This window comes from Terrapene carolina, unplaced genomic scaffold, assembly GCF_002925995.2.
Source record: "Terrapene carolina triunguis isolate 2854851 unplaced genomic scaffold, T_m_triunguis-2.0 Scaffold111, whole genome shotgun sequence".
NCBI classification, from domain to species: domain Eukaryota; kingdom Metazoa; phylum Chordata; order Testudines; family Emydidae; genus Terrapene; species Terrapene triunguis.
In genome coordinates, this window is record NW_020664462.1 from 25739379 (window position 1) to 25753031 (window position 13653).

At 43.9% G+C, this 13653-nt stretch overlaps 1 protein-coding gene across 1 annotated transcript in view; it reads left to right on the forward strand.

Annotated features, from left to right (window-relative positions):
* Positions 1-124: 124 nt before the first annotated feature.
* NRP1 (neuropilin 1) overlaps positions 125-13653 on the forward strand; it is a 71214-nt gene continuing 57685 nt past the window's right edge. Inside the window, 3 exon segments of the mRNA XM_029911621.1 lie at positions 125-152; positions 616-771; positions 5768-5934. Coding sequence (XP_029767481.1) covers positions 125-152; positions 616-771; positions 5768-5934 — 351 coding nt within the window.

The window sequence follows — 13653 nt, forward strand, 5'->3', positions numbered from 1 at the left end:
TGAAGGGGAGAAAAGAGCTGCTAGAAGCTGTTAAAAGCTCAAATAGGAGGGAACAAGGGTCTCTCATTGATCACTATGTAATTGCAAGAGAAAAAAACATTTTTCTAAATTTGCTGAAAAACTAATGACAGGTTGCCTGCAAAACTGGGACAGTAAGTACCTGATTCTGCAAGGTGCTGAGTAGACTCAGTCCCCTTTACTTTAGGAGAAATTCACATTGTTCAGCACCTTGTAGGCTGGGTGTGCAGAGTAGGCCACTCAGAGGCCCTTATTATCAATAGGTGCTTTAATCACATGTCAGAAAATACTTCTGCTTCTTTGTGCGTGTAATTTTGTATCATCATTGCCCATGACGGACCACTTTAAAAACTGTACCTTTTGAAAATCTAGCCCTATATTTAGCTTTATTTGTTATCTGGAACATTGTACGAGTGAGATTATTATGGCAGGATGAGCAATTTTCCGTTCATTACTCAGCTATTGAGGAGACAGTAATTTTAAACTGTTACAGGGACTCCCTATTTCCTGCTGAGGGATCTCTTTGGTGGGCTATTGTATTGACACTCATTGTTGTAGGAGAAAGGTAGTGAACTATTATGCTTTGTTTCTTTTCAGTTGGCCCCCACATAGGGCGTTATTGTGGACAGAACACACCAGGCCGAGTGCGCTCTTCAACTGGAATCCTTTCAATGGTTTTTTATACTGACAGTGCGATAGCAAAAGAGGGATTCTCCGCAAACTACAGCATCTTACAGAACAGTGTCTCAGAAGGTCAGTGTTTATCTATCCTGCAGGGCCTTGTGGTAAATATTCTGTTATGTCTTCTTGCACACTGGATGCCCTATGAAACATTAAAGAAGCCTTAAATAATAAGGGTGGTGGGATTTTTTGTTTTGTTTTTAAGCAGGTAACCTTTGAATATCAATGTGAGGAGAAGACACTTCTTCGTGGTTTTATTTTTTAATAAAGTCGGGAAGGTAGAAGAATTGTTATAAATAACTAAGTTGGCAGAGTAAACCTGGGACTGATGAGCTGTGGAAGCATTGCACTGGAACAATGAAATATGAACAAGGCTTGCAACCTTCAAAAACTCATATTCTTCTTTTGTTACAAGGAGTGAGCTTTGATGATCAAGTTCCTAGATGAAAAGGACTGATTTACCATACATAGCCTTCCTCAAACCATATCATAAGAAATCTTTGGCATTATTCTGAAATCTGTGACAGATTTCTCTCCCAAATGTCAATCTCAAATCTCTTCAATGCTTACCCTCACAACACAGCCTGAAATGTTTAATGGAGGCCTCACATTACACCACAGCATTGTAGGCTTCCTTGTTTGGTTTGAACTTAAAACAAAGGGACCTCTTAGGTTTCAGGCCTTTTCTAATCAAACCCTCTCCTCTTTGTCTCAGATAATGAGGTCCAAACGTTCACCCAGAATGAATGTAACACTCCCTCAAAGAAGAATCAAGAGTTCCTTGCATAGGGTGAAATTCTCTCCCTTCTCAATGTGAAATCTAAGTAAATGGACCAGAAGCCACCCCAACCTCCAAGGAGGATATAAAGCACCCTATTCTACCACTTAGCCTGGAGCTGTGGCTTTAATCCCTGTACACACTGAATGTGGGATATTCTGGCCACTTGGTGCATGTTGTTTTAGCCCTGGTCTACACTGGGGGGGGGGGGGGGGGGGGGTTCGACCTAAGATACGCAACTTCAGCTACGCGAATAGGTCAACTTACCTGGCCGTGAGGACGGCGGTGAGTCGACCGCTGCCGCTCCCCCGTCAACTCCGCTTCTGCCTCTTGCAAGCTGGAGTTCCGGAGTCGACGAGGAGCGCGTTCAGGGATCGATTTATCTGCATCTAGATGAGACGCGATAAATCAATCCCCGATAGCTAGATATCTATCTGCCGATCCGGTGGGTAGTGAAGACCTGCCCTTAGATTCATTGGCCTCTTACTCAGGTGCAGGAGATGTAGCGTATCCCTGTGCCCCTGCTCCACAGCCACCTTCCTTCTGTCTATACAACCATTGTGTTGGAACCTTCTACTATAATGGGTTAATTTTACCCTTAAAATACAGTGCAGTCAAAATGTTAGGGCTTGTCTACACTTAAAATGCTGCAGCAGCACAGCTACACTACCTTAGCGCTTCAGTGAAGACATCAGCTACACCGACAGGTGGTCTTCTCCTGTCAACGTAAGTACTCCACTCTACGAGAGGCAGTAGTTAGGTCGATGGGAATTGTTGACTCTGGGGGTTAGTTTAACTGCATTGCTCAGGGATGTGGACTTTTCATACCCCTGAGCAATGTAGTTAAACCAGCCTAACTGCCTAGCATGGACCAGGCCTAAGTGTGTGTATATATATATATATATGCACATTTATTCACAGTGAAACAGTAAAAATAGGTTTCAGTAACCACAGAAACAGATTTCTTGTTTAATCCATGCTAATAGGGTGTGTCTTTGTTCCCTCTAGTGGTTAAACCACATACGGAGTCTGCTACTCGCTCCAAGCTAAGGCAACCGTTCCTTTACCCCAAGCAGTCATTACTGCTTTCGGCTGAGATTCCAGGGGCTCCCACAAAGTACTGTGGTCAGGGTTGGGTTAATCTTTTGTGGGCCTGGCGCCAAACATATTTGTGGGCCCCCATGGGGGCAATGGAGTATGGTGCCGGGGGAGGGAGTCCCTGGAGTGAGGGGCTGGCCAGGGACAATGGGGCACAGTGCGGCGGGGATGGACCCGCTCCACCCATCCCAGTGCATGGGCACTGTTTACAAACCAGCAGCAGCTGCCAGATGCATGTTGGCCTGCCCCTTCCCCTCGGGGTGGGCCCATGCCGTGCGCCACACACACACACACCCCGCCCAACACCCCCCATACCCAGAGACCGCCCCCACAGACCCCTATGCCCTGTGCCTCCCACTGAAATCCCCCACAGACCCATATGCCAAGCGCCCCCCAGCCCAGAGACTCCCCCACACACTCCTCACCACAACTGCATAGCACCCCACACAGACCCCACACTGCCCAGCACCCTCCAATGCATACACACCCCTATGCCCAGAGCCCCCGATGCCCCACTGCCCAGCGATCTCCCCACAGCCCCACCGCCACAACTGCACAGCATCCCACACAAACCCCACACTGTCCAGTGCCCCAACATACACAGACTTTCCCCACCCCTCTATGACCAGCACTCCCACACCAGCCCCCACACTGCCCAGGGCCCCAAAACACATATATCTCCCCCACCCTCCAGAAACCTGTGCCCTGACCCCCCAGATGCACTCACCAGCCCCACTGGGAGGTGACCATGCCTGCTGGGCTGAGCCAGCAGCACGGCTCGGGTCGGTCCCGGGACAGGGATCGCTCCAGCCCCTTGGGAGCAACGCAGTCAGCCAGGCTGGAGCGGGAGCCGAGCCTGTCCAGGCTGGGCTCCCTCCAAACCCACTTGTCTGGTAGAGCCCAGCCATGTCCCCTCACCCCTGTGCTGCTCTCCCCACCACCCCCCGCATTGGCTGAGACTTGCCCAGTCTCTGCACCAGTCCCAGGCATCTCAGCCCCGGGGAGGCGGGGAGGGTCCCACAGCTGGTGGATGGCAGAGACCACTCAGAGCCAGAGCTGCACTGGGGAGTTGGGCAGACCCCCCGGATGCAACCCCCAAGAGTCCTGCCCAGCCTGCATAGCAGAGCCCGGCTGTTGGGTGGCATGCGGGACCTGCTGGCAGGGAACCACTCACACAGCCAGGCCTGGGTGCTGGACTGCCCTGAGCGAGGGGCCAGATCCAGCTGTATGGATGGGTTAGTCGGGTCTATAATGGGCCCCTTCAAAGTGTGGGCCCAGCACCACTGGCACCATTGTAAATCTGGTACTGATTTTGGTCGCTCAGGATTTGGGGAGAATGTGGTACATCATGGGTAGGGTGACCAGGTGTCTGGTTTTCGACCGGAACGCCTGGTTGAAAAGGGACCCTGGCGGCTCCAGTCAGCACCACCGACCAGGCCGTTAAAAGTCTGGTTGGTGGTGCTGCGGTGCTAAGGCAGGCTAGGCCCTACCTGTCCTGGCTGGCGCCCCCGAAGCAGCCAGCAGTTCCACCTCCTAGGCGGGGGGACCATGCGGCTCCGCGTGCTGCCTCCACCCTGAGCACCAGCTCCGCACTCCCATTAGGGGTGGGGCTAGGGTATTTGGTTTTGTACGACTAGAAAGTTGGCAACCCTAATCATGGGAGATGTAATCTGGCCAGGGAGCTCAACCCATAGAGGAGAATTGGGGCACGAGGCACCCACACTACAATTTCCAGAAGGCACCATGACAGCATTTCCCAAATGAATTTTTTGGTTTTCAGCCAAAAGCTTTTGCATGAAAATTTTCAGGGTTTTTTTTTAACTGAAAAGTCAAAATTTTGCACAGGAAAAATACACATTTGCAAACTGTGCTAGTTGTCACAATTCAATTAAAAGCATTTTCATTCATCCATCCATTAAAATTCCTCCCCTTCAGTGTTACTCTTTTGTGTACAAACATGTTATTCTAGCCCTGAGTTAATTAATGGCTCTTATTACCACACTCCAGTTTGCTGTCTCACAATACAAAACTGTTGATTTTTTTAAAGTTATAGGTGACATCCTGGTTTTCCTGTGGGCCATTTATCATGATGGCAACACAAGGAAACCTCTCCCCAGTATAAGATTAAAGATTCCCAGTTACATAAAAATAATTAAATATATTTAACAGCATTACAGGAAATAAAAGAAAAATCATATCCAGTCATATTTCTGTTGCAATGGGTTTTTAGATATTTTACTGCATGTATCTAGTCTAAATTTAGTGCTTGTGAAAGGCACTGGCCTATCTGACCTTCAGTTTAGAGAGGATGGGTATGAAATGCACTGGATTACAGATTCGGAAACTAAAGTCCTTTCTCTCTCCTCCCCCCCCTCCCCCTCTCCCCCAGCAGATATAGCATAGGCAGTAAAAATGCAAGCATCCCCACACCACCATGTAAATATGCCTCAACCCTGAGTGGAGTAATCTTCTCCATGGGTCAGAGGATAATTTAGTCCCCATGGCCCATTCAGCCTTTGGCCAGTCTGTAAAGACTACTAACTAGGCAGCCAATTATTGCTAAATTGTCATGGTAATGTTTGTGTCTACGGAGATTGGATGGGGACCATCAATTCATGTAACATACAACTAGTTATCAAAGGAATGGTAACTCCTTTTAGTCATTAAACACCTGGGCTGGATTCAAACCTGGTTTGTTTTCCTCAATATCCAGGGTGTGGGAAGAATTGATGGACTTTGTAATAATAAATTGTAAAGTATTTTTATATTTGACTCTAATACATTACAAAGAGTCATATATTACAAATTTTGATGTGTCTTCTGACTTGTTTGCTCCAGTTCTTATAGGTTAAGCATACATTGTTTTATGTTATAAATCCACCCACAGAAGTATTTTGCTATCCTAGGAAAGAGAATTTGATTGTCCTGTATTGAAATGGCTACAATGCTGGGCTAAAAATATTTGTATAACATTATTATTGCAGGAATTGCCATGACAACTCAAGTGACAGCGTTAAGAATGACACTACAAGCCCAGTACTGCCTCAGTTAAAGTTACTGAAGAATTCAAAGTCACATATAAAAAAAAATCTTTAGGTTTTCATATTCAGAACAGGAAAACATGTTCTCATTATCCTGAGACTAAACTGAAATCGCTGACTATAGTAATTATGGTAATTTATTTTTCTTCAGATTTCCAGTGCATGGAACCACTAGGTATGGAATCAGGAGAAATTCACTCTGACCAAATCACTGTCTCCTCCCAGTATAGCACCAACTGGTCTTCAGAAAGGTCCCGGCTAAATTACGCTGAAAATGGATGGACCCCTGGAGACGATTCCAGTAGAGAATGGATACAGGTAAGAAGATAATGTTACAGAGACAATATTAATAAAACTCTGTGGAGTGCATTCAAGTTGGCAATGGAAAATGTAAAGAATATACAAAATAATACAGTAAAATATTTCTGCATAATGTAAGAACTGTAGCAAGTGAATATCTTACATTTCCTGTTATACACACACACAAAAAGACTGACTCCCGAAGGTATAACAAAGAAAAGGTCAAGAAGATTAATTCTTTTGCTTCCTGCGTCTATTGTTTTTTCAGTCTTCTGGGCACAAATAACAGAGATTTTGGTTTAGTGGAAAAGTCAATATTAGTTTAACATACACTTAAAGTGAAATGGTCCAGTAAACTGAGCATGTGCTATCCTTCTAACTGATAATACTTAGAGTTATGTGGTACCATGCTTAGTGGACTAGAATTTCACCTCTAAAGTCTTGAATCCAAATCTAGATTATGTCAGAAATGAAATGAGTTCACTGTTCCCAATCTTGCCCTTAGTAACTATTCTTCCATATCACAAAACAAAACATTCTTTAGTATGACTGGTAATCTTGTCGCCAAAGAACTATTGATATAAGCCCTGGTCCTGCAAACATGTATGCACCTGAAGACTCTCATTGGGTTCAGTGGGACTACTCATGTTCTAAAGTATTTGCAAGATCAGGTCCATAGTTCGCTGGTCACATCATTCCTGAACATGTTAGATGTATTCATATTAATTATTGTGGAATAACACCAAATTCATTTTAGAAGACTAATACTAATATTTATATACCTAATATCACGCACACACAAAAAATACAAACTTATCTGCATTATTTGAATGTTTTTAACTTCTTGCTTTAATTGTGACCCAAACTCTGTTGCTCACAGCAACAGCCAGAAGTTTCACTTATGTCAGATTAATAATGCTGTATTTAAGATTTACAGCAGATTAAATATGTGGAGCTCTCTTTCTGCTTCTGTTGTTTTCCATAGGAAATTACTAACTGACATACAAAAACAATGCATCATTAGCCATCAACAAGAATGTTCACGTTGCTGCTTCCTGTGAGGTTTGCAATGTGCAAGAAAGCTTAAAAGCATGTTGAGCAGCAGTCAGTAAGGGGAAGCAAGAAAGGAAAATTCTTACATTTCTGATTCTTTGCACACAATGGGACTCTCAAGAGTCCTGCTTAAGAGGCCCAGACATATCCTGAATTGCTGGAAACTTGCTAATTGTAAGTGATGGACTTAGTAATACTTGAATGTGGCAAAAAAGCAGTTGATTCTTATTCCCTTAACTAGCCATAAATAAGAGTTAAAACCTCCCAATCTTTACCTAAGAAGTAATAGGCTTGGTATTAATCAATGCTGCTTGAAATCCATGGAATGCGTGTGGGAAAAGAGTGGAATGCATCAGAATCAAATTCCATGTGTTTCATCTGTTTGTATGGCTGCCTTTCTTTCTTTCTGTCACTTACACATTTGTTGCTTCATAATCAAAACAAGCAGGTTAGTCAAATCTAATTCATGTGGCTTATGTGCTTTAGTCGCTTATAGTAATTACATATATATAGTTTAATCCCTTAACTGAAGAACTAGATCTTTCCACGAAATGTTTTTTTTTAATGTTTTATTTTTTATAACAAAAATATAACAAAATGGACTCAGTCCTAAATTGCTCTAACCTTTATGCTTGGGACTTTAAGCCACCTTTCCATTACCCCAAACCTGGCATAGCCAGGGACCGAAAAAGCCTCAACATAATTTAGAGTGGGCTCAGGCTGCAGTCCGGTGCTATGCCAGCCAAGAAACTGGTGGAGTGCCGTGTGCTCCATACTGGCACACTGTCAGCTGACCTCTCGCAGGCCCTACCTATACCTGAAGTGGTATAGCCTCAGACAATTTTCCCCAGGTGCTAGAGTCTCCAGGGGGACTTGTCTTTCTGAAGCAGAATTAATCCTAGAGCCATCTGAGCCAAAACAGCTCCATACCCATCCTGCTCCCAATGCAGGACTGTGTCTAGTTGACATGATTGAGCCCATAACATAAAATCCTTTTAAAAGATTTGTTATACTACATATGAAAACTCCACTCAACCTGCATGTTGTAGAGGAGCTCTACATTGCAGGTCTCTGCAATTCACCAGAGAGCGGGTATGTGGCTGGGGCAGGAGCATGCAAACAGCACAGATGTATGCACCCAAACTCTGTGGGTCTGTTTCTGATTTACACTAAGGCCCCTTTACACCACTCCAGCAGTGTAAAGAGGCCTCAAAATGGGTGTAAATTTGAGGCCCCTTTACATTACCAGAGCTTTAGTGTGAAGGAGAATCAGGCCCTGGGAGTGAGGTGGGGAGAAGGAGTAGGACGCACCCATTGCTCCCACCTATATTCTGCAGTGGCAGCAGCCACACAGACTGGCAGCCCAGACAGATTAGCGAGTTGGAGCCGAGGATTCCGTGTCTTGGTCCCACATCATTTTCAGTAGCTTGATTCCTTTTTCATCCCAATTGGCCCAGGAAGTTTGAAATGCAGGAAGACATATGTGACTGATTTTAAATGATCATCGGTATTATGATCATATTTATTTATTTAATTACAAACTGAGGAACAATGGGTTAGGTGCTTTCCACTAAAGTCAGTTGAAATTGCTGGGTCAGCTGCTCAGCACTTTTGAATATCAGATACCTCAACATGGACTTAGGCAGCCATTTGTGAAAATCTTGAATGTTGTGTATTATGATTCAACATCCTTTGGTGATGCTTGTAATAAACCTGTGTTGCAGGATTTTATCTGAATAAAGCATGGTCCATCAATGGCTAATAGTCAGGATGGGCAGGGATGGTGTTTCTAGCCTCTGTTTGCAAGAAGCTGGGAATAGGCGACAGGGGATGGATCACTTGATCATTACCTGTTCTGTTCATTCCCTCTGGGGCACCTGGCATTGGCCACTGTCAGAAGACAGGATACTGGGCTAGAGGGACCTTTGGTCTGACCCAGTATGGCCGTTCTTATGTTCTTATACTGACTACACACAGTAGGAACTCTGGGATTCAGAGAGCCAGCAAAACAGGCTGAATAATATATCAGTGTTGAACCTGAAACTAAGCCCTGGTCTACACTGGGGGGGGGTGGGGGGAAATCGATCTAAGTTACGCAACTTCAGCTATGTGAATAATGTAGCTGAAGTCGACGTACTTAGACCTACTTACTGTGGTGTCTTCACTGCGGTGAGTCGACTGCTGCCGCTCCCCCATTGACTCTGCCTGCGCCTCTCACGGAGGTGGAGTACAGGAGTTGACGGGAGAGCGCTCGGGGGTTGATTGATCATGTCTAGACTAGATGCAATAAATCGACCCCCGCTGGATCGATCGCTGCCTGCTGATCTGGCGGGTAGTGTAGACATACCCTAAGCTGAAACCACTTCTCTTATAATACTAGCTGGATAAAGATCCACTGCTTTAAGATTTTCAAAAATGTGTGTATTTATTGATCCATTCACACTTGTAAGACCCCAATTTATGCATGAACAGTTAGGTGGCTAAGTGGTCATATCTGCCTTTGAAGGTGTGTGTGTGGGGGGGCAGTATTTTGTATTGGACCAATTTCTGTTGATGAGAGAGACAAGCTTTTGAGCTCGAAAATTTGTCTCTCTCACCAACAGAAGTTGGTCCAATAAAAGATATCACCTCACCCACCTAGTGTCTCTAATATCCTGGGACTGACATAGCTACAACATCATTTTAAATTCCTGATACACATATGCAAATCAGGTGTATAAATGAGATGTGTGCAGCTGTACATATGCAAAGGTGTTTGAAAATGTAGCCCTAATTATTTATTTCCTTGCTTTGCCATTCTTTGTATGTGACAAATACCACTAATCTCCTTTCCCTTCTTTTCCCCTCCCTTCAAGGTTAATATTTTTGCTAAAAGAAAAAATCCAGTTCCATATCTGGAGAGGGACATCTAGAGGGCATATGATATGATTGTTTTCCTTGAGGTGTTGATATCTCTGGGACCATTTCACTGAAGAAAATTAGCAAAATGGTGGCTGCTTGTAATATTTCATTGAACAAAGATCTGCATGAATTCCAGCTGTGGACATATGATCTATTCTTCAGTAGGAAAACTAGATTCTCCCTTTGTGCCCATAAAATATTTCTCACTAACTCTTAAGCTCAGCTGAACATCAGTTGCACACCCTCCTGTGCTAAATGAATGCTTTCTTTTATTTTTCATTTTGAAATATATGTCAAAAGCTCAGACAAAAGATCAACAGCAAAACTACATCTCACATAGCTTTTTCTCTACTTCTTGTTACTCTTTTACAAATGTTTAAAATTTGCTGAAATAACTTGAACCTAGGGGTGACCATATTGTCTCCAGTGGAGTCAGCCTGGGCTGAGTTTCTTCCAGTGCATTTTAAATGATCATATAAATATTTTCTATTAATATACAAATAAGAATAGAATTAAGACATGAAAGGAACGCATGTGACAATGGTTACCAAAAATAAGCCTTAAATTAGTTAATTGTTCAATGGAATGTTACTATCTCCTGACCTTAAGCTAAACCTACTTGTTTATTTCACTTATGTTTCACACAGTAGGTTTCCATTTTGTGATTAAATAGAAGGTTTTTTTTAAATAAATAAAAACAACCCTTTAATTTAATCAAGAGCAAGATACTGCTGTTGAAATGTATGCCAATGTCCCTTATTAACATATCTTTTCAGGGGAAAAATAGTATAGTGTTTCCATTTCTGTAATCTAAACAACAAACACGTTAATAGGTATCAATTACCAAACAGTTCCAGCTCTTAGAACCAGTAAGAAGGCCAGGGTGAGGGTTCCACATCTGGCTTTAGTGAAATCTGTTCCTGTCTGTGGTATTTAAAATTTAAAGAACTCCTGTTATTGTACAATTGGGAATCCTAGGGGAGTACAATGTTAATGAAATCCATAACATGCAAGGATTTTATGACTGCACTTTCAAAACTTTCCTTTAAAAGGGATGGCTGATTTCTGCCCTAGCACCAGTAATTGGATTTTTACAGAGTACATTTAATGTTCACATTTAGGACCTACAGTTACACTGTGTGTAATGTAACACATGAAATTCTTATATTTAAATGACGTTCCTATCTTGTTTTTGAAGCCCTTGAGCAAAAACCAGGCACTCCTAAACATGACAGGCCTTTACATCTCTGAGCCTCTGTAATAGATCTTAGCCACTTCCCTTCAAGGGGGAACGTAAAAGACTGCAGTGCTACAAAAAGAGCATAATACCAGAGAGGGTATGTTAAACAGAAGTCACTGGAGACCAATGTGTGTGTGTGATTTTGAGATTTGTTGCCCATTACTAGTCTCATTGGTGACCTACACTATCAATAATTCTCATGCCAATACAGCTTTTCAAGCCCTCTGTGGACATTTTTTGTATATATTTACTACAGAATATGCAAGTTACTATCAAAATATTCCTTCCAATCTCTGTGGAACTATTATTCCTTCCATACAGCTCAGCAATGATATCTGAGGTGTGCATTTTTCCTTCTTTCTGCCTGGTCAGGCAATGACATCTGTGAGTGCGTTTCTTATTCCATCCACCCAGCTGGGCAGGAGTATTGGTGCAATTTCTTCTTCCCTCCACCTACCTGGACAGTAGCTCCTTAGCGGTGCAATTCTTCTCTCCTGTAACATTTAGCAAGCCCTCTACATGCAGGTTGCTTGCAGAAAAGGGTACAGCATGTCTATTAACTATACAAGTACTTAGACTGAGCAACAGGCTTCTGGCCATGAAGCAGGTCCCCTATTATCCCCCTTTTACTCTCTGGTCTGTCTGTCTAGATTCTTATACCAAACCCATCTCTGTGGCATCTGAGCACCTACTCAGGGTAGTCAATAGGCCCAACTGTCCTCAGGAGGATCAGAAGATATGATACAAAGTGAGTTTCCCAAGGCTTCTGGGGTTTACATGCCTCTTGTGGACATGTAAACCCTAAGTCTGAAGTAGGGGGGCAAGAACAGGCCCCTTAAATAATACTGAGCCCTCACTAGCCTCCTTTGGTTAAGGTATCCGGTGTGTATTTACTGCTAATTTTCTTGTGCAGAGAAAATATATAGAATGATTTTAAACCTTTTTGTGTACAGAGTAGTTCAGCAGAATGATAGGGACTTCTGAAATGGAGCTTTCATTCCACATTTGTCTTTATTTCTTTAAATTTGCAGTTATCTATATTCCTATAATATTTATCCCTTTGTAAGTGTAACATAAAAGCATGCAGAACTGATATAAATTGGTGCACAGCAGATTTATTCCTGCAAAAGTTTGAAAATAATTGCATTTCATCATTTGGTGCCTTGGGCATTCAGCCGTGTAACTGGCCTATTTCCTTATCAGGTATTCACTTAAAAATACAGTCAGTATTTATATAGGCTGGTGCACAGCACATTAATTTCTTTAACAGGGTTATTCTTACATCAGGCAGATGTTTAGGTTGGGTTTCCTGAGCAAGCTTATCTAAATGTTTCACTTGAATGCTTGGGGAAGTATAAACCTTGGTGCCTGTGTTTTTTTGTTTTTGGTTCTTTTGGAGTTTGCATTGCAGTGAAGTGCATCATACTACTGCATGTGATAAGATGAAACCTGGAAAAACTCAGCTTTCAAGTCCTCCCAATCTTTGAAAGGCTGCCTGAGAGGTGAACTTCACAGGCTTTAGTGCTGAGCTTTACCCATCATTAGGGAGTGCATTGACATGAAAGCACAGTAACTGTCAATTCTTCCCCCTCCCCCTTCTAAGAATACAAGTTATATATTCACTTCATGTCATTTTACAGTTCATAATGCCACTCCAGCAAATTATAACAAGCAATGCTGGCTGTTCAGTTGTGTGAGGAAAATCATTATGGGTGTCTTATGCTCTTAAGATATGTTTGCATGAAGGTAAAGAATGCTACAGGAATCTTCCTTTCTGGATATTATTACAGAGTATAGATGGCACAGGCCAGGAGCTGGGTTAATTGACCAGGAGGAAGCTGTGACATGGGAATAAATGATGCAATTTGACAAAGGCACATACTGAAACCAGATAGTAGAAGAGCCACAGAACATATGACATTTGGAATGTTTCAAGCATTTAAATTAGCCAGTTCAAGCCAAGAGAAACCCCAGGCTTTGCCGTTGTCCCTGGGAAGTCAGAGTGGCGAGGGGACACTCACGGTACTGCACAAGATTCTTTGCTGTAACAAGCCATGATAGGTACAGTTTGTGGTATGACTAGGGTTACCATATTTCAGCAAGCAAAAAAAGAGGACGGGAGGAGCCCCGCCCCAGTCCTGCCCTAGCCCCGCCCCAGTCCTGCCCTAGCCCCGCCCCTGCCCCTTCCACTCCCTCCCACTTCCCGCCCCCCTCAGAATCCCCAACCCTCCCCCTGCTCCTTGTCCCCTGACTGCCCCCTCCTGGGACCCCTGCCCCTAACTGCCCCCCAGGACTCCACCCCCTACCTAAGCCTCCCTGCTCCTTGTTCCCTGACTGCCCCCTCCTGAGACCCTCCCCCCATCCTAACTGGCCCCCTAGGACCCTACCCCCTACCTGTCCCCTGACTGCCCCAACCCTTATCCACACCCCCACCCCCAGACAGACCCCCGGGACTCCCACGCCCCATCCAACCACTCCCCACCCCCTGACAGCCCTCCCCAGAACTCCCGACCCATCTAAACCCCTCTGCTCCCTGTCCCCTG